The 21,822-nt window shown below is 40.9% G+C and overlaps 2 protein-coding genes across 2 annotated transcripts in view; one reads left to right on the plus strand and one right to left on the minus strand.

Moving 5' to 3' along the window:
- Positions 1–675: 675 nt before the first annotated feature.
- On the minus strand, positions 676–3,311 carry TCEB3B (transcription elongation factor B polypeptide 3B (elongin A2)). Its single transcript, XM_011977747.1, has one exon. The coding sequence runs from the start codon at positions 3,244–3,246 to the stop codon at positions 979–981; it is 2,268 nt and encodes a 755-aa protein (XP_011833137.1). The 5' UTR covers positions 3,247–3,311; the 3' UTR covers positions 676–978.
- A 12,583-nt stretch (positions 3,312–15,894) lies between these two features.
- The window catches only part of KATNAL2 (katanin p60 subunit A-like 2), a 58,557-nt gene continuing 52,629 nt past the window's right edge, over positions 15,895–21,822 (plus strand). Inside the window, exon 1 of the mRNA XM_011977748.1 lies at positions 15,895–15,960. Within this exon, the coding sequence (XP_011833138.1) occupies positions 15,896–15,960 (65 nt within the window). The 5' untranslated portion in view covers position 15,895. The remainder of the gene's footprint in view (positions 15,961–21,822) is intronic.

A 21,822-nucleotide genomic window follows, 5' to 3' on the forward strand; every position in this document is an offset into this window, starting at 1 on the left:
GTTAACCTGGTCATCTCATGGTAATCAGAAAGTGTTATTGGCAGCTTTAGACTTTTTGATTCAAAACATAAATAAACTGATTAAGGTGTCTCCATTCCTTCATAGGGCTTATGGGTGAAAAGATTGTGAATTATTCTACGTGTTACTTCAGGAAACTATTTTCGCTTGACAAATTTACCAGTGATTACCATTCATTTATGAAATCTGATAGTTCCTTTTTCTAAGTAATAGCAGTTTTATTTGAGCCATGCTCTGGTTTGGTCTCCCAGTCTGGAGTGCAGTGGAATGAGGAAAGGTCACGGCAACCTCCGCTCGCCCAGCTCAGTCAATCCTGCCACCTCAGTCCTTTAAGAAGCTGGGACCACAGGGGTGTGCCACAATGCCAGGCTAATTTTGATATCTTTTTTAGAGGTGGGGTTTCCCTGTTTTGCCCAGGCTGGTCTTCACCTACTAGGCTCAAGCAATTTGCTTTCTTTGGCCTCCCAAAGGAGGATGGGTCATGAATACAGGATCATGCCCAGCGTTTTATTAAAACAACAACAACAACAACAATAAAGAGTTTATGTATTTGGAGTTATCAGTGTCACCTAATGGCTTGTGAATTTTTGTCTAACAAGTTCTTATCTACTTGATGATTTCCAAAAAAAGAAAGGAAGAAGGGAATCTCACATCTTGTTCCTTATTTATGATTACAACTAGGGTGTTATTTAAAAAACGATCAGTGAACAACCAAAAGATAATTGTTCCGAATGTGTTCATATCTTCTGAATTCTGAGGTGTCCTCCAGGCTGGGAGGTAGTGGTTGGGTGTGGGAGGTAAAATCACAGGGCCAGCACGTGACACCTACAGAATTCAAAGGCTCAACTTTGCACCAAGCCAAAGGTTCTGGTGTCCACTGGAAGTTTCTTTCCCCAACCCGCATTGACTTTGCATTGGTCCTCCTCCCTCCAGATTTTACCTGCAAGGCAAGTCCTGAGTTCATCGTCGGGAGAATCTTTTCTTGTAGTCTCGAATTGCCTTGGCCATCAGCGGGGCCACTTTCTTGGCAGCCTGTTTCTGGGTTTTGGCCGCGGGCGTCGCGCGCTCATTGCTGCTGCTTAGGCAGGGGTTGGCCCTCTTCTCAGGGAGCTGGTGAAGGACATTGCTGCTGCTGCTGTCTCTGCCACCACTGTCACTGCCCCTGCTGGAGGGAACGTGGCTGCTTACCGCAGGCTTTGGGGCTAGCTTGAGCTCTCCATTTTCAGGTTCAGCAGCTCCTGCAGACTTATCTTGCCTCCTTGAAGCATCATAAGGCGTCTTGGCCACAGAGTTGAAATAGGTCATCTTTGCCTCTCCGCTGTTGGGGTTGTTTTCACGTGCAGATCGGATATTTGCTGTCAGTACTCTTAGTAGCTGCTCTCGGGTGTCCTGAAGCCGCAGGCACAGCTCCCGCCAAGACTCTTGCTCCTGTGACTTTCCTTCCTTGAAGTCCTGGAGACAATGAATCCTCCATAATTCATCTGTGTCCCCAGCGAGTGCGTGATTGTATTTCTCTCTGCGATACAGCTGATCAGGTGTCCACCCTTCCAGAACGGGTTCAAGATACGAGTAGGGGATCCCTTCCACATCGCTGAGGGTGTCGGGATTGTTTCTAAGGACCCGGATGCACTGCTGGCGCAGTGTCAGCACCTGGGGTTGACAGGCAGGCCTGGAGCCCGAGTACACCTGCATCTTAGCATTCACTCTGCCTCCAGTGAAAGCAGTTTCCTCCTGGAAGGTTGGTGCAGTGAGTGCTTCTGGCTTTGCCTGGGAGGTCATGGAGTCAGAATCCAATAGCGAATGGTAGTTGGCCTGCATCCAGGCCTCTGAGGGGTCCCAGAGCTCTGAGAAGGCATGGCTGGGCACCGTTTTCAGCCCTGCAGAATCAGCACCGGCTGCCTGCAGCCTCTCTGACTGTCTTTCCTCGAAAGGAGGCAATTTCTTAGCTGAATCCCAGGACACACGAGTGCCCTTGGAATCGTTTACTTTCCTTTGTTTATCTCCAAGTGCAGTGGTGGAAGATTTCCCAGTCTTTTTCCTTTGCTTCTGCAACTGGTCGTAAGTGTGGTATTTTTCAAATGACAGAGTGGGCTGCTTGAATTCCTCAGCCATATCTACCTCCTCCACCTCAGAGAGGGAGCTCATGGACATTCTGCCCACATGAGCCGTTGGTGGCTTCCCCTCTTGAGTCTTTTGGTCGTTGGAAAGCTGCTCTTTCTCCTCAGAGGACAGGCGGTGTGTCCCATTTCCTGGGTACGGGCCATCTAGACTGGGCATCTTCTTGTTCAAGTGTCTGTGATGAGGCCTATTTGGGTGACCGTCTGGAGCCACCACCAAGGCGGGGACATGCTGGCTGCTGCCAGCTCGTCCCCCTTCCTTGTCATTCTTGGCGTCACCCGAGGACGGCCTGTCTCTGGCACTTTCCCGGGAGGGCATCCTTGGGGTTTCCTCTCTTAAGCGGGCCCAGGATGATTTCTCCCTGATCAAAGTAGGGGAGTGCCAATCGCCCTGGGCACACAAGGGGCATTTTTCCTGGTGGGACGATTTGTGTCCCTTGCTGTGGCTTACAAGCGCTTCCCCCTGGGGTTGGCCCTGGCAGCCCTGACCCAGCGGAGGCCCGCCCTGAGCGGCGTGAGCGCGGCCTCTTCCGGGTTGCTTCCCAGGCACAGCGGGCTCAGGGCCCTCGGACGTCGGGAGGGGAGCGGTGTGCAATGGAGGGGCCCGATGGGGGCCTGAATCAGCTGGGGCCCTTCTGGGAAGCTTTCTCTGGGCTCTGTGCTCGCGACTGGGAGACCTTCGGTGAGGTCTCTGGAGTCCCGGAGGTGTTCTGTGTGCTGTCTGTCTGTGCTCAGGACTGTCAGGTGGGCTCCTGGGGACCTTCCGGTTCTCTGGGAAGCCCCAGGCCTTTTCCTGGTCCTGAAGAGCCTCCCCATAGCGCTTTCGGGAAGCGCTCTCCTCGGGGTCCTGTGCATCAGGCCCGGTGTTTGGGTCCACAAGCACCAGCTTCTTCCACCGGGCGGCTAAGTCTCTGGCAAAGTCACCCACGTGCTGGTGCTTCCGCAGGCGCTTCACCGTCTTTCTGATTCCAGTCTCCGCCAGGATGTCTGCCGTCATGGGCAAGGCGGAGAGTTTCTGCAAATATTTCTCTAGCTTTTTGGGGTCCGTCTTAGTGGTCAGATACACCTGCAGCTTCTCCACTGCGTGCAGCGTAATGGATCCTGCTGCCATCTCACCAGAGCTGTGCAGGCGTCACTGTCCTGGAGGTCTCGGCTCTTTCCTCGGGGCGGCGGGACACGAAGCCAGGCAGCGACCTCGAGATGTGGAGTCACAGCCTGGAGCGAGCTCGGTCCTCGAAGCAGCGGACCACTGGTTCTGGGGCGCTGGTCCTTGCAGACCGTAGGCCTCAAGGCGTGGAGTCACCACAGCCTGGAGCAAGCTTAGTCCTCAGTGCAGCGGGCCACTTGGTCTGGAACGCCGGTCCGTGCAGACCGCTGAGCAAGCCTGCTTCTAGTCCTCGGGATGTGGAGCCATAGCCTGGAGTGACCTCTGCGGTTTGCTGTCCTACACGGAATGCAGCTCTGGTGCCAGAGCTGGGCCTTATATGGCCCACGGCAGGCCCACACTCACGGCTCTAGCCCTGACCCTCTTAGCTCTTGGGCTGCCCCGCCCCAATACGTACTCATGCCGTCAGCACAATGCAGACAATCGGGACGGTCCACGCCAGGTGGACTGCTGTGCCCCAGAGGTTGATTAGGTGAATTTCAGCCTTGACACACCCCACTGAGTTCTACCGTTGGCCTTCCATTATATCAGTTTCCGTATCTGTGGATTCAAAAAAACGCAGACTGAGTCTTCTTGGGAGTAAAACAGAAAATAACACAGCAAGATAAAATCACAGAAAGAAGAACCAATACAGGATAACAACTCTTTACCTAGGACTGATGTTTTGTGAGGGGACTTTCAAACATGTGTCAAAACTGGGATTAAAAGACCAAAATAAAACCGTTTGATTTTATTTCTTAACATCTGCTCCATCAATTTCAAGACAGTTTTCAAGCACTGTCTTGCCCCCACCTTGTCCCTCAAGCCCTGATGGTTCTGGGAACTTAACAATTTCCACGAAATCTTTTTTTCCATTATTAACTGAAGAAAACTGGGTGCCGTTTGCAGAATTTTTAATACTAGGAAAGAAATAGAAGTCAGCCGGTTCCACATCATGACTGTAAGGTGGACGCCTCATGATTTCCCATTGAAACTTTTGCCAAACTGCCCTTTGTTCAGTGAAATGCAACAACAAGAACTTTTTCATGATTAGGTAGAACTCTCTGATAATGGTTTTTCTGCTCATGCTTTGGCTAATTTTCTCAAAAACTCTGTTAGTAAGCCCATTTAATGATGGTTTGGCCCTTCAAAAAGTCATTTAGTCGTATCTTTTGAGCATTCCCCAAAACTGTTACCATGACCTCTTCCCTTGACTGGTCCTCTCTCTTTGACTGGAGTGCTGCCACCTTTTGGTAGCCATTGTTTTGTGCTCTTTCTTCAGGATCATCCAGTTTGGCCATGTTTTATCCCCTCTTACAAATCTTGGAATAAATATTTCTGGATCTTCTTCCACCTGTTTTAAAACTTTAAAGAAATTTTTACTCTTGTCTCTAGCTATTATTGTTGAAACAGATTTGGTATCTGGATCGGACTTTCGTTTTTCAGTGACAATTATTAAAACAGGATCATTTGAAATATAGTATCTATGTTTTTTTCTCTTCTGTTGTTACTTATTTGTCCTCTCAAATTAGGGAACACTTGGTCCTATGTTTCTGAGCATAGTTGACCAATTCTGACATTGTATGAAATTCAGCAAATGTCTTTTCTGGATCTGTAGACACTTCTTTTGAGATTTCTAGTATTTTGTTGGGTTGTACAGCATTTGAAATTTAGGAAGTTTCCTGGCAGAGCCAGGAGATAATCAGGAAACAAACAAAAAACAAATTAGAACCTACAGGTATATATAGTCAAGCTTTTAGGTGAATATTAGATGCAGAGACTGTAAAAGAGAAGTATAGAAAAAACATTTAAAATAAGAGAATAAGAGATGTGTCCTTTTTAACTGTTTGTTTTTGAGATGGAAAGCTTAATGCAAAATTTGGATCTTATTACTGAAATTGAAATGAGCTCATGCAAATTAATCTCCATAGCACCCGTAAAAAGGAAATTAAAAGCACTAATGTTGCATGTGGTGTATATACAGTAACATTTCCTAAATATCTTCTCAGTCTAAAACTGGGAATGATATTCAATGCTTCCTTTTCCTCAGGCTATGGTATCATAGGATTCAATTTTGAATTTGATAATGGAGGTATATTTGTGGCACAATAGCCCACAAAGGAAATGAAAGAAGAAGAAAACCGCCAGATTATTGAAACATACCAATGAGACACCTAGATTAGATGTTCACTTCTGGGCCTCCTTTCTTTGTACACAGAAGTTAATGGGCATGTACTTGTGTCCATTTCAGGGGCACACCATCTCTTACAGTTTAAATAGAACTTTTTTGGGGGGGAGCGGCTCATTCTTAGTTTTTTTAATTCAGAAGATAATTTTCTGTGTTAATTTGAATGGCCTGGGCAGAAAGATGTAGATCTGGCCAACTTTATACCTTTAATTAAGAAATTTGTAAGACTGCATTCTGTGTTTTCAGTAACAGAAGCTCATCTTAAATATTTAACACTACATTTTGAATAGTGTTTTTAAAACTCTCCCTATTTTACTCGTACTGAATTCTGAATTTTTATCAATCTTATCTCAAAATAAAAATCATATTATTATTTTAAGACCTGGTCACCACAAGTAAAAGCTGCTTCACAGTCCACATAGTAGGAAAGCCTTTTTTTTTTTTTTTTAAATTGGAGATGGGAGTCTCCCTGTGTTGCCCAGGCTGCTCTCATCCTGGGCTCAAGTGATCCTCCCACCTTGGCCTCCCAAATTGCTGGGATTACAGGAGTGAGTCGTGGTGCCAGACCCTGGGAAGCCATTTTTGATGCAGCCTCATTACCAGACAGAGTTCTAAAGGACTCAAGTCAATCCCCATTATAGAGATAGACTGTTTTGCAAACTGAGATTCTAATTAAAAAAAAAAGTGGAAATTATTTTGATTGGAGTTGAAGTAGCTACCATTTTGCAGAAATGTAATCAAAACCCTAAGTAAGCCTCTCTGATAGGCTATTCTTTCAAAAGTATGATCAACATTGCTCAGATTTGTTTAGGATTAAGAATTAGACTTCTGTCTCAAGAATTAGAGCTTTTGCTTTCTTATTTATCCTGATCAACTGTGTTAATTAGGTCAGTGGATTACTGTTTAAATGATTCTCCAGGGATTCTAAAAAGGAGTTTGAAGGAAATAATTCTGACAAATGTTCCAACTTGCTTTTATTAGGGTTGCTGTGAAACTCACTATCCTATCCATGAGTAGTAGAAAATAAACTGTATTTTTCTGTGTCTGTGTATGTGCATGTATGTGCACACATGGAGTATTTCTATAATACAGTGTAATTGATCCTCTAGAGTATAAACTGCTGAGTGATATCGCTGGGCCAACAGGTATGTGCATTTTTCTTTTTGATAGATTTTGTCAATTTGCTCTGCAAACGGGTTGTACCAAGTTACATTCCCACCAATTGTATCTGAAATACAATATTCTTTCAATACCTTACCAAATCTGGACGTAAAAATGTAAAAAATAGCTGCACTTTAAAAAATTTGAGATTCTTATTGAAAGAAGCTTATTTTTGTACCAATAAACTGAAGAAGTATGGACAATACTTAAGGTAGTTTCTTCAACTTTTATATGCATTGCAAATTATTATAAAACCCAAAAGAAAAACAGTAAAGAGAAATGTCTGCTGTAAATGAACATGTGAAGATTCTGAACACAGAAATGCCTGTGTTACTCTTCTGTTCAGTAAATCTACTCCTGTAGTCACACTGGTGCAGCAAGGTTGCGTAGTAATAAGGTGTCATTGCTACTCTCCAAAGCAGAAACAGGCTCTGTCTGGGGGCTGGCAAAGCAGGCCCTCACAGTGCTATGTGTGATAACCAGTTCTTTTACCCCATCATTTCCATCTTGAATAGCTTCAAAATATTGCATAGAAAGATTTATATTTTCAGTTAGACTATTTATTTGATATATCAAGGCACAATTTTATGTAGATTATTTACATTTATTTAAGACTTCTTTTATCTGCCCCTCTCCCACCTTTCGCATTTTAAAGCATCTTTATTCATATACCGTACAACTCACCATTTAAAATGTACAATTCCATGGCTTTCAGGATATTCACAGAGACATAGTTCCATTGCCTTGATCAATTTTAGAACCTTTTCATTAGCCCAAAGAGAAATTCTGTACCCTTTACCTGCCAACCCCTCCCGCCCCCCCGGCCCCCTGCAGTTCTCCCATCCTCCCAGTCCTCTCCTCCCCACTTTTAAACGTCTCTTCCGGGATCTTTTTTTCTGTTCCCCTAATAAATCTACTGAGTTTTCCCTAATGAGTTTTTCATCCCACTAATGAGGGCCTTCCTCTGGGTATATGCGTGTCTGTGCACACATGGAGTATTTCTACAGTATAGTGTAATTGACCATCCTCATCTTTAAGAAATTCAGCCAAACCCAGTGCAGTGGATCCAGTACTGAGGAGCACACAGAGAACACTAGCTACTTTTTCTCAGTGACCTAGTCATAGAAGATATTTGCACAAGTACATGTTTCAATTAGGAAGAAGCAAATGCTTCTAGAGTGAAGGATAGAGAGACTCTGAAATGCATGAGCAAAGCAACTAACAGCTGTTGAGCACCCAGCAATTACTATCCCTAATATTGACATAGCACCCCCACAGTTTTCAAAGCACTTCCCAGGCTTTATTTCGTATGATGTACAGGACACTGCATTAGAATCTCTAATATGGAGGGATATGGACCTTGTTAGAAATGGGACCAGTCAGTGTCCAATATAGTCTCTAGGAAAATGTAGATTACTTTCATGGCTCTTTAAGCCAATTTCCACCTTTGCATTCTCAAAGACTTTTACATGCATATAAAATAGATTAGCTTTATTTAGCTTTATTGCAACTATTCAGCAATTAAAAGACATAATCTCTTGTAAGACATATTACTCCTGGTGCAGCAGGGTGACTAACCTTTTGAAGGAGGTCTAGCCAGTAACAGCTTTGAAATGGTCACTAATATTGTGGGAAATTAAGCTTGAGAAATTGTAAAAGACATCATTCATTTGTTACTGAGTTAGGTCAACTAGGAAAGAATGGCTGGTAGCCATAGTTGTTTGTTTCTGGCAAGTTTGGCACTCAGGTTTTGGTAAATTAAAATAGTGGTTGTGCAGGGTATGAATCTTATGAAATAATATTAAAGTAGTGGATTATCTCTGGTCTGGAATGAATATAAATGGGTGGGAGAATGATGAGGAGGAGTTGATGAAGGGAAGAGCATTGACCCAGAAGCCAAGATTCTGCTTTCAACTATTTGGGCTTTTCAGCAAATCCTTAATTCTTACAGATCTCAGGTTCCTGAGATTCAGATGATCTCCAGGGCCCCCTGAGATTCAGTAATTTCCAGGTACTTTTTAGACTTGAAATTCTGGACCAAAACTCCAAACATAGGTTTAAGACTATATAAATTTACAAACATATCCCATCTATCCTATTTCTGCCTATTTAATATGCAGTTATAATTTTATTTTGCAAACTTGATATGGACTGAATTCTATGATGATTATCATTTTTATTAGGCAAACAATGGTCACCTCGGAATGACCTCAATTTCATGAAGAGCTTCCCCTCCTAATACACTAGATGGCACTGTAGGTGAGGCAAAGTTAATTACAAAAAAAAAAAGGAGGGAAAAACTGTGATGGCCAATGTTAATTTTGGCAAATTAGAAAGGATTCAGTCTTCACTAAGAGCTGTCATGTCAACATCTTCAGAAAGATGAGTGGAAACTACAAATGTCAGATATCTTTAATATCAAAATACTATCATTTTGTATAGTGGCTTTCAAACTTTTTTTTACTGTGACCAACTGTAAGACATCTTAGACTGAAATTCAAAATTATCTCCCTCACATATACCTACACACAAATGCAACAAAAGTTTCCTGACACAATACTAAGCCTTCTTACCTGTTATGCATTCTGCAATAATTCTATTTTATTCAACTATGCTTCTTAAAACCGATTAAGTTGACTTTATGACCTATAGTTTGAAAAAAAGTGATCTAGTAAACCTATCAAGAAATATCAATCTTCTTACCACAAAATCATATGTGAATAAATATAAACAATTTTTATTATTCAATTACACCTTAATAAAGCTGAGGGGGAGGGAAGAAAATAGAATAAGAAGAAAATTAAATCAACATTTAATGGGAAAAATAAATACAGAAATAGTCTCTACTTGGCATTTGTCACCATGCCAGGTGCTGTAGGCAACTGGAAGTATTTAATGCTATTTCTGTTTTCTGGGAAAAAGAAGTTACTTTAAGAGACATTAGAGAAGAAACCTGTAAGGCACTTTGAAATTGTGCCCAGATAGACCAGAAAACCATAGAAGCAGATAATTTACATGAAAATTTCATGGAATAGCTGGAAAATTTCTAACTCTCTACTTTGATATGGGGAAAATTACATACTGTTGGACAAAAGTAGTCACCAAAAATAGATGTGTATTTCATTCATATAAAGTTCAAAAATGAGAAAAGTGAACAAATGTATTTTTGAAGAATACAGACATAGTTGGTAAAAATCAGAAAGAAAAAGTGACTGATAAGCACAAAATTCAGGCTGGTCATTATCTCAGGGGGGAGGGAGGGGAACCATCTGCAGGGAACACCCAAGGGGGCTTCTAAGATATTAAAGGTGCTCTGGGTCATAATCTGGGTGGTGTTTGTTTATTAAAAAATGAATGGATGTGTTATACACTCATATAAATCATATATATATATCTCACAATAACAGAAAATATAGCAAAGAAGACTACTGTAATTGCCTTCTTGATTCTTTCTCTCTTGGTAATTTGTTTTTGGGTTTGTTAACCATTCCCCCCATCACCGCTGTCTTCAAGGACAGAGATAGAAATGTTCCCAGTGACATTGTTTCAGAGCAGACTGTTGTATGCTTTTAAAGCTCTCCTTAATGTTATCAGATCTGTCATTGAGGATTAATTTGGATTTTAGAAATAGCCAAATCTCCTAATAGTATTTGTAAATTGGAAGAGACATACATTTACATAACAATAGAAGATTAAGTTATAGTACATTCTCTGCATACATTAAAAATCAAGTATTATAAAAACATTTAATGCCTTGGAAAAATATTTATAAAATATTATTTTAAAAAACAAGTTATCAAATCACATGGGAGTACCACTTTGTAAGAAGACTTAAAAAAATATAGGCTGGGTGGAATGGTGCACACTTGTAGTCCCAACTACTTGGGAGGCTGAGGTAGGAGGATCACTTCAGCCCAGGAGTTCAAGGCCAGCCTGGTAACATGGTGAGATCCCTATCTCTAAACAAATAAAATTAAACTTTAAGAAAGAATGTGACTTTTTTTTTCTCATGGTTTTACACATTGGACCAGTTTTCTACCATGATTATTTTTGTAAATGCAGCTTGGGGGAAGACTGTGGTCATTAATCTATAATGAATACAATTTTATAATAAGAGTTTCAGAAATTTTTTGGGCAATGGAATAAGAATCTGATCTGCCAAGGAACTAATTTGAAACCATAAACATCCATTTAAATACGGTAGTACTGACATGTATGTTTAAAAATTAGTCACTGTTTTTTAAAAAATAGAATTTATTTTTTAGCATAGTTTTAGATTCACAACCAAATTGAACAAAGTATAGAGAATTCCCACGTACCTCCCCTCTCCACATGCTCACCTTCCCCCACTGTCAACATCCCAAAATACAGTTATATGCTGTTAAATCGATGGATCTACACTGGCATCATTATCAACCAAAGTCCATTTTACATGAGGGTTCATGCTTGCTGTTGTATATTCTGTGGGTTTGGACAAATGTATAATGGTGCATATCTGTCACTACAGTATATCATATAGAATGGTTTCACTGCCCTAGAAATCTTGTACTCTACCTATTCATCCCTTCCTCCCCACAACCCCTAGCAATCACTTATCCTTTTACTGTCTCTATAGTTTTGCCTTTTCCAGCATGTTATATATTTGGAATCATACAGTATATAGGCTTTTCAATTGGCTTCTTCCACTTAGTGATATGCATGTAAATTTCCTTCATGTTCTTTCATGGTTTGATAGCTCATTTCTTTTAGCTCTGAATAATATTCCATTGTCTCAGTATACCACAATTTATCTATCCATTCACCTACTGAACAACATCTTGGTTGCTTCTAAGTTTTGGCAATTATGAATAAAGTTGCTATAAACATCCCTGTGCCAGTTTCTCTGTGAGCATAAGTTTTCAACTCATTTGGGTAAATACCAAGGAGTGCAATTGTTGGGTCAGAGTAATTGCTAAGAGTATGGTTAGTCTTTACTTTAAAAAACCTGCCAAAGTGTCTTTCAAAGTGTTTGTACTATTTTGCATCCCACCAGCAATCAATGAGTTTCTGTTGCTCTACATCCTTGCCAGCATTTGGTATTTTGGATTTTCACCATCCCAGTAAGTGTGTAGTGGTATTTCACTGTTGTTTTAACTTTCCATTCCTTGATGACGTAATGTTATCTTTTCATATGCTTGGTTACCATCTCTATATCTTCTTCTGTGAAGTGTCAGTTCATTGTTTTGCCTGTTTTTAAGTGGATTTTTTTTTTTTAGTGTTGAGTTTTAAGAGGGTTTTTCTGTGTTTGTGTATTTTGGATACCAGTCCTTTATCAGATACATCCTTTGCAACTATTTATCTCATTCTGAATCACTACATTTTATGTCATCTATTTTATAGGTTCAAGGATTATATTTTTAAATCTCTTTTTCTTTTGGAATTCTGAGAGCCCTGAGTTTTATTTATTTTAGACTAAATTCAAAGCAACAACTAGCTTTTGAATGGCAGAGAGCAAAATCAGTCAAACAAATGGTAGTTACTATGCTCCCTTCACAAACATTTTGAAACACAGGTTGCCTTATTTGTTGTGTTTTCTAGCACACTGAATAAGGGATTATCATCTTAAGCAATAAAACTTTCTATTTGAATTCTTTTGGATGGATATGTTTATAAAATAGGTTACCTGCCTACTTACATTGCAAATACTGAGCATAACTGAACTTCTTCATTATGACTTTAAATCATAAGATAAGAGAATACTCTAAAAAACAAGAATAAGATGCTATGAAAAAAGAAAGAATCAGAGAATAAGAAGAAGCTCCTGGAAATTAAAAACGTTATTATAAATAAATTCTGCTAAATAATAATTCTGCTAAGAAATAAGGTCAAGGAAATTGCTCAGAATATAGAACAAAAGAGACAAAGAAATGGAACACTGCGGGAAAAAAATCTTTAAAAATCTATTCAGGATATCTCCTATCCAATTAATAGATATTCACAAAATTAAACCAGAGAAAACACAAGGAAATAATTTACCAAAGAAATAATAAAGAAGTTTTCAAAAAATGAGAATACGAGGATTTCTAGCTTGACAATGGCTAGGCAGTGAATGGAAAATGATCCACACCAAAGAAATTGTGTAATTTTAGAACCCGAGGTTTAAAAATGAGATCCTAAAAGTTTCCTGGGAAGAAAAATTACATTACATGCAAAGGATCAGGAATCATAATGGTAATGTTATACCTTTTCAGGCTGTCAAACTTGAAGTAAAATAAAGACACTTTCAGGCATACAAATTCTCCCATTTATCTCCCATACACCTTTACTCAAGAGAATGTGTGCTATTAAAACAAGAGAGGGACCAGAAGAGAAAGACTCAGTTTCTAGGGGATCCAATGCAAGAAAATGTCAAAGGGAAATCCCAGAAAAAGCATCTATTGCAGGTCTAAGAGTCATTCTCTAGAGCAGAATGGGAGGATAGAGGCTCCAAGAGGGAAGCAAGAGGTGAGTGAGTAGAAAGGACACAAAATCTATGTATTTGATGGCATGGAAAGTGATATGAGATGTGTTCGTATTTTAATTATTAATAATAGGTATGTTGGAAAGTAACCTAATAAAAATGGGGTGGTTATTCATTTCAAAAAAACATACAGAAATGGAAGAGTAACCATGGTATTTTTGGCTCCACTGTGAACAACTTTTACATGGTCCTAATAATGTAATCAGCAAATACTGATCCAACTGTAGGGAAGGATAGTTTGAAAAGGGTGTAAGACAGCTTAGTTCTCATCTATCTTAAAGGAAGTGAATAGTTAATGCCTAACACACATATCATGAAACACTGATGTATTATTTAGAAACATGGAAGTGCATATCAGAAGAAACAGCTAAAATAATTAAGGTTGTTCCCTCTAGGGCAAGGGTGTCCAAACTTTTGCTTTCCCTGGGCCACAGTGGAAGAAGAATTCCCTTGGGCCACACATAAACTACGCTAACACTAACGGATAGCTGATGAGCTTAAAAAAAAAACAAAAACAAAAAAAAACCTCATAATGTTTTAAGAAAATTTACAAATTTGTGTTGGGCCACATTCAAAGCTATCCTGGGCCACAGACAAAAAAGTAGAGAGGTGGTTGCCAGGGGCTGGGGGCAGGGGAGACGTGGAGTTACTCTTTAATGGGAACGAAGTTTCAATTGGGGAAGATGAAAAATTTCTGGAGATGGATGGTGGTGATGGTTGTACAGCAATGCGAATGTATTTAATGACACTGAAATGTACACTTAAAAATGGTTAAAATGATGGCCAGGTGCAGTGGTTCACACCTGTAATTCCCGCACTTTGGGAGGCTGCAGCGGGTGGATCACCTGAGGTCAGGAGTTCGAGACCAGCCTGGCTAACATGGCGAAACCCTGTCTCTACTAATAAAGTACAAAAATTAGCCAGGCATGGTGGCAGGCATCTATAATCCCAGCTACTCAAGAGGCTGAGGCAGGAGTAATCACTTGAATCTGGGATGCGGAGTTTGCAGTGATCAGAGATCACACCACTGCATTCCAACGTGGGTGATAAGAACAAGACTCCTTCTCAAAAAAAATAAAAATAAAAATAAAAAAATAAAAAAAATAAAAAAATTTTAAAATGGGCCAGGTGTGGTGGCTCTTTGAAAGGCCAAAGTAGGAAGATTGCTTGAGGCCAGGAGTTTGAGAACAGCTTGACCAACATTGTGAGACTCCCATCTCTACAAAAAATATAGAAATCGGCCAGATTAGTTTTATTTAAGTGGTAGTGTGCACCTGTAGTCCCAGCTACTGGGAGGCTGAGGCAGAAGGATCACCTGAGCCTGGTGAGTGCAGGGCTGCCATGAGCCCTGATCACACCACTGTACTCCAGCCTGGGCCACAGAGTGAGACCCTGTCTCCAAAAAAAATTTAAAAAGAAAAAAATGGTTAAAATGGTAAATTTTATATTACATATATTTTACCACAATAAATAAAGCAATATTAGAAAAAAATTTAATAATTATTTGATTTTCAAGTAATTATATGCATATTTTAATTTCATTACAACATTAATTTTTAGAAAGCTCTGCATGAAAGCCTGAAAAGTGTTTTTTGGTTTTTGGTTTGCTTGTTTTTCTTTTTTCTGTTTTTTTTTTTTTTTTTTTTTGAGACAGAGTCTCACTCTGTCACCCAGCCTGGAGTGCAGTGGCAAGATCTTGGCTTGCTGCAACCTCCACCTCCCAGGTTCAAGAGATTCTCATGCCTCAGCCTCTTGAGCAGCTGGAATTACAGGTGCATGCCACCACCACTGGCTAATTCTTGTATTTTTTGTAGAGATGGGGTTTTACCATGTTGGCCAGGCTGGTCTCGAATTCCTGACCTCAAGTGATCCGTCCACCTTGGTCTCCCAGATTGCTGGGATTATAGGTGTGAGCCACCGCACCCAGCCACTGAAAATTGTTTGCATGTGTCATGAACATAAGTGTCCACAGATTTTATGATATAATTTAGGCCACACAAAGACCTTTTATGGCTTTTGTCTAGTTCTTACCTATATTCTCCTTAGATAAAGATAGATAAGTTATTTTCAAATAAGGGAAGTATTACTGAACATGACTATTTTGTGAATACATTTCGGGGCAATTTGAGATACCAGATTCCTAAATGTAGCACATTAACACTGTGAATAAATGCATGGATTCATCTAGTTTGAGCAAAGACCTTATTATACAGGAGTTGTCCTTTTATGGCCTCTGCTATTCTCAATGGCTATTCTAAATGCTTGCCTGTGCAGTCACCCCTGAATGGTTTGTGGGAACTCATCTCTGCATTTGGCAGGGACTGGGTGGGGCTCTGAGTGAACTAGAGATACAGTAGCAGGTAAGTGCCTGTGTTGTCACAGATGATTTCTGGCTCGCAGCTGATTATCTTTTTCTAATCACTTTCCTTAACCTGGTCCCAATAGTAGTAGATGTGCATTTGTTTCCTCACGATCATAAGCAATAAAAGGCCGATTGGCTCGGCAGGAAGAAGTCCAAGTGGTAAAGAGCAATCCTAATTCAAATCATTGTCCCTTAAGTTTACAATTGAGAAGGCAGCTGTAAGAAGAAAATAGTGATGAAAAACAACTTTATGTGTCCTTAGAGACTTCAAACTGCTTTCCAGCCTTTAAGTCATGCTGCTTGGTTTTGACAGGTTACATTTACCTTCCAGGGTTTATTGCTGTAAGAGCAGTGTTATTTTTTGTTGTCATCCTACCTAAATTTTCTTCTTTGTTCACAGTGCGAGATGAGGACAGAAGCACGACGAAAAAATCTTCTCATTTTGATTTCACATTATTTAACACAAGAAGGGTATGTTACATTCCAAACATTTATAGAGATGTTTCCTCTTTCTCTGCTGTCTACTTTTCCAGATACATACTTTTAAATACAATACACTTTCTTGTTTTGAGCAGTTCTATATTTACAAAAAATCAAGCAGAAAGTGCAGGGTTCCGTACGCCCCTTTCCTTTTCCAGTTTCCCCTCCCAGTGACATCTGTATTGATGTGGTATATTATTACAGTTGACGGGCCAATACATTATTAACTGAAGTCCATAGTTTACATTAGGGCATACTCTGCGTTATATTGTGCTGTGAGTTTTGACAAATGCATAATGGCTATGTATCTGCCAATATGGTACCATACAGAATCGTTTCGCCATCCTAAAAATCCCCTGTGTGCCACCGATTCATCCTCCTGCCCCAGCAACCCAGACATACACTTTTTCTTTTTTGAGATGGGGTTTCATTCTGTTGTCCAGGCTGGAGTGTAATCATGGCTCACTGCAGCCTCTAACCACATCCCCCTGTTCCCAGCCTCCCCAGTAGCTGGGACTGCTGGTGTGCACCATCATGCCTGGCTAATTTTTGTATTTTTTGTAGAGACAGGGTCTCACCATGTTTTCCAGGCTGGTCTCGAATTCCTGAGCTCAAATGATCAGCCCACCTCAGCCTCCCAAAGTTCTGGGATTACAGGTGTGAGCCAGTGCCCCTGGCCTCAGACGTATGCTTTTATTGCCTCATTTACTTAGGTATTTTTCACATCAGATATTGAAAACTTTTTCAACAGGTCTATCCAGTACATAAAGTACTTTTCCTTTCCTCTACACATTTGAAGATAGGACAGAAATGAGGTTTTTCTGTAGTCTCACTGCTGGCTATGTACACAAGATAACTTTCTTAATCAGTTTTCCTTTCCTGAAAATAAAGGTATTGCATTTACTTGGACAACCTAAGCCCAGCTCTCTTCTTCCTCGCAATACCCATTCTATAACTGGCAGGGTGAGGAAATTTAAAAACTTTTGGGTTTGGCCACCTACCTCATTGAAAACACACAAGCAGTTACAGTGTTGGATGGTATAAGAGGAAGAGAGCTGCTCCACAAAGTGTTTGAAGGGCACTATCTACTTTATATTCACTTTTCTTTTCAAATTTCGGTCAGGAAGAAAACATGTAGGTTTCAGACTAAGAGCTTACAAACTTTTTTTTTTTTTTTTTTAACAGATGGGGGTCTCACTCTATTGCCCGGGCTGCATGATCATAGTTCACTGCAACCTCTAACTCCTAGGTTCAAGGAATCCTCTCAGCTCAGCCTCCTGAGTAGCTGGGACTACAGGCACATGCCACCATGTCCAGTTAATATTTAAATTGTTTTTAGAGACAGGATCTTGCTGGTGCTCAGGCTGGTCTTGAACTACTGGCTTCAAGTGATCCTCCTGCCTCAACCTCCCAGCCACTGAGATTAGGGCTTTAAAACTTTTGAGTTAGAGCAGTGGTTCTCAATTAGGGTGATTTTGTCCCTTGGGGGATATTTGGCAATGCTTAGAGTTCTTTTTGGCTGTTGCACTGGCATCTAGTGGGTAGAGGCCAAGGATACTGCCAAATGCCATCTGACGCACAGGACAGCCCCTACGACAAATAATTATCTGGCGTTGAATGTCAACAGTGCCAAGATGGAGAAATCTGGAGTTAGAGCAAGAAAAACCAATCAATTTTTGATATTTTCCCAAAAAGTCTGATAAGCATCTTTTCCTCCATTAAACAAGGGAGCTACTGGAACTAAAAGTCAGTTTTGAGGTTCCAGTGACCATAGTCCTGGAGAGGCACAAAGGAAAAAAGTGAGGAGGGCAGGAGGCAGTTGACAAGGAACTGAGAGTTCCCATTGTTTCTCTTACCCATGCCAGCAACCACTGCTTTCAATAAACCTATCGCCCCCTAGAAGGGATGACCATTTTAGAGACTTTGAGGAATTTTTCTCCACATTTTATAGTAGATATTGGGGTATCTATTTTATACTTGAAGAAATTCAGGCTTAGAATAGTCAAAGATTGTGTCAGGAGGTCACCTGGGTCTAAGTGGGAGAACTTTCCAGGCCTATCCTGACCCAAAAGCCTTCCAGGTCCTTATTTTTTTGCTCCAATGTTGAAGATTGCTTTTGCTTGAGGATCACATCAGAAAAATCATAATGCGGGTGGGCTATGTTTTTTGAGGTTTTTGTTTTGAATGATTTTTTTTTTTTTTTTGAGGCAGAGTCTCGCTCTGTTGCCCAGGCTGAACTGCTGTGGCACGATCTCAGCTGGCTGCAACCTCTGCCTCCCAAGTTCAAGTGATTCTCCTGCCTCAGCCTCCTGAGTAGCTGGGATTATAGGCGGCTGCCACCATGCCCGACTAATTAATTTTAGTAGAGACGTGGCTTCACCATATCGGCCAGGCTGGTCTCAAACTCCTGACCTCAGGTGATCCATTCACCTCAGCCTCCTAAACTGCTGGGATTATAAGTGTGAGCCACCACATGCAACCTAGAATCACGATCTTTTGGTCTTTTTTTTTTTTTTTAATTTCGATGACACAGCCCTTAAGAGATCCTGAGAACATGTGCCCTTAAAGTCTTTTAAAGAAAATGAAATCTCTGCAATTGTACTTAAGCATTTTAAAAATCATTTGTGTGATTAAAGGATCTGGGGTTCTTGTTTTTTGCGTTTTTTTCCCCCAAAATTTCAGATATATGCGTTTGGTAGTTTCTTTCAGCACTCCATACCAGCCTGAGTAGCAAACAAATCACGTTGTAGCTAGATTTCTGAATGGAAATGAGAAATTGAATTCTCTATGGACTTTTAGTTTTATGGGGGAGTTTTGGTTGTGTTTCTTGATTTTATTTCAGCCAAACATATCTGCTTTTGATTTTTTTTAAAAAGTAAAATTGGTCTATATATATGTTCACCTTTTAAATGTAAACGTTTTAAAGTAAGCATTTATGTGTTTCCATAACTGACATCTGATGAAGACCTCATTCTCTCCTCCTCTTCTACCCTCCTCTTTTCCCTCTTTTCATACTCTTGTATTGGTTCTAATAAATGGTTACTTTTCAAAAAAAGTTAGATATATGCACTTGATAGTCAATTATAACACTGTACCTTTGAACAAACTTTGTTACTGAGTAATCTGATTTATTTTCTCCCCTTGGCTGACCATGTAAGCTGCTTAATTGCAAAAAGTAGCCTTTCTCATCACACTTAGTATCAGAATTTTGAGAATGACTTTTTTCTTATGGTAAATATAATGAATTGCAACATCTTTAATACAAAAACTTTTCTTACTCACCTTGAAACACATGATTTTATCAGACACTTCTCTTTCTGGTGTTAGGGAGATATATTTTATTGAGAAAATAGCTCATTCTTCCCACATCCCCACCACCCACTCTCAGACTAGAGAAATGAGTGCCCCCATCCCATGGTTAGCAGGCAGGCAGGCCATCAGTCACTTCTCAACGTAGGCTCATACTCTGTATCTCCATATAGCAGTGGGGTGGAATTGAGCCCCCGAGCAGGGCAGGGCTGACTTTGGTCTTTTCTGTGCCTCTATTTCTCCATCTGGACTATAAGAGTGTTCCTGAAATTGACAAGCCAGACAGTCTGCATGCAGGTAGTGGGCTGCTCCACTCTATTCAACGGGCACTTAAGAAAAGTAACCCCAAGGGTAGCATATGACAAAGCCCCAAGTGTCCAATCTATGACAGAGCTGTGGGGCTTGTTGTCATAGGGACAGCTTCCAGGATATGCAGATAGACTTAGGAGCCATTGGAAGCCAGACTATCCTCTTTTCTTTTCTTTCCTTTTCTTTTTTTCTTTTTGAGACGGAGTCTTACTCTGTCTCCCAGGCTGGAGTGCAGTGGTGCGATCTTGGCTCACTGTAAGCTCCTCCTCCCGCGTTCAGGCCATTCTCCTGCCTCAGCTTCCCGAGTAGCTGGAACTATAGGCGCCCGCCACCGCGCCTGGCTAATTTTTTTGTATTTTTAGTAGAGATGGGGTTTCACCGTGTTAGCCAGGATGGTCTCGATCTCCTGACCTCGTGATCCTCTCTCCTCGGCCTCCCAAAGTGCTGGGATTACAGGCATGAACCACCGCACCCGGCCTAGACTATTTTCTTTCAAGTGCCTGCTCTTCTCTTTGCTAATCTGTGATCTTGGACAAATTACTTATTCTCTTTGTGCTTATTCTCTTTGTGCTTCAGTTCCCTCATCTATAAAATGGAGTAATGGAGTATAGCTAAGTATCAGGTAGATGCAGTTATTACGAGGATTAAATATGCAACATGCTTAGAATCATGCCTGACAATTACACTTATACTTCTATTATTGATAGGATTTGGGTTTTATTCTCTTAATACTCAACTTGGTTCAGCAAAGGACTTAAAGAAACTGGAGGCCGGGTGGGGTGGCTCAAGCCTGTAGTCCCAGCACTTTGGGAGGCCGAGACGGGCGGATCACGAGGTCAGGAGGTCGAGACCATCCTGGCTAACACGGTGAAACCCCGTCTCTATTAAAAAATATAAAAAACTAGCCAGGCGAGGTGGCGGGCGCCTGTAGTCCCAGCTACTCGGGAGGCTGAGGCAGGAGAATGGCGTAAACCCCGGAGGCGGAGCTTGCAGTGAGCTGAGATCCGGCCACTGCACCCCAGCCTGGGCGACAGAGCGAGACTCCGTCTCAAAAAAAAAAAAGAAACTGGAATGTGGGCTTGGCCCATTTTATATCATCTTTTGATGGAATCTCAGCTCTATCCAAAGAACCCTGAGTTAAAATACTTCAAGGTGCTTTTCTAAGTGTGTGAAACACTTGAAAGGGTAGTTATCAGAATGTTAATAGATGTGAAAGAGTTTCGTGGTCAGGTACGATTGGCAGATATTGGGTTAAACTAAACAAGGTCCCTTATTTCAGGACTTCTTAGACCATCTAATTTACTATGTGCAATGAGAATATCATACTAAAGTCACAGTATTCAAGGTTTTGCAAACCAATTTGGCCAAGGTTTTTCTGGAGTTTTCTTATTGTGGTGGTGGTGGTGGTGGTGGTGGTTGTTTTGGAGACAGAGTCTCGCTTATCATCCAGGCTGAAGTACAGTTGCCCAGTCATGGCTCACTGCAGCCTCAAATTCCTGGGTCCAAGTGATCCTCTCACTTCAACCTCCTGTGTAGCTGAAACTACAGGTGTGTGCCACCACACTCAGTTTATTTATTTATTTATGGTAGAGAGGGAATCTTGCTATGTAGACAGCTGGTCTTGAACTTGTGGTCTCATGCAATCCTCCCACCTCAGCCTCCCAATTAGCTCGACTGCAGGTGCGCACCACCATGGCTACTTTTTGTTTTGTTGTTTTGTTTCGTTTTTTTTGGTAGAGATGAGATTTAGCCCTGTTGCCCAGGCTGGTCTGGAACTCCTGGGCTCAATTGATCCACCTGCCTTGGCTTCTAGAGTGCTGAGTGAATCACTATGCCTGGCCTAAGAAACTCTTTTTTTTTTTTCCTCAGATCATCTTTAGAGACTGGTTTTCCACAGATAACTTTGAGAATGCTATCTTCCGAGATTAGCTGACTCTTATAAAACTTAAACTCAGGATGCCAGGCCCTAGCACTGTGAACATAGTAACAGAATCTCAGTAAATGTTATTTGCATAGCTATTGAGGAACTTACTAGAATGTAGATGGGTAGAATAATTAGAAACCAAGACAAAGCCATTTTCACAAATAATCCCTGATTTTTTCTTACAATGTATTTTTTGTTCCACAAATTGTATCAGAAAGAAGAACTGTAAAAACAAAAAGACAAAAATAAAAGTCAGATGTAGTTGTTAAGGCCGAGTTTGCTGCTTACAAAGCATGCATTTTTCCTTTCTG

The sequence above is a fragment of the Mandrillus leucophaeus genome, unplaced genomic scaffold (genome assembly GCF_000951045.1).
Source record: "Mandrillus leucophaeus isolate KB7577 unplaced genomic scaffold, Mleu.le_1.0 Scaffold1830, whole genome shotgun sequence".
Taxonomy (NCBI): domain Eukaryota; kingdom Metazoa; phylum Chordata; class Mammalia; order Primates; family Cercopithecidae; genus Mandrillus; species Mandrillus leucophaeus.

What these genes read in the sequence shown, in the direction of transcription:
- TCEB3B (XM_011977747.1), bottom strand. Translation starts at nt 3,246, where the DNA reads ATGGCAGCAGGATCCATTACGCTGCACGCAGTGGAGAAGCTGCAGGTG.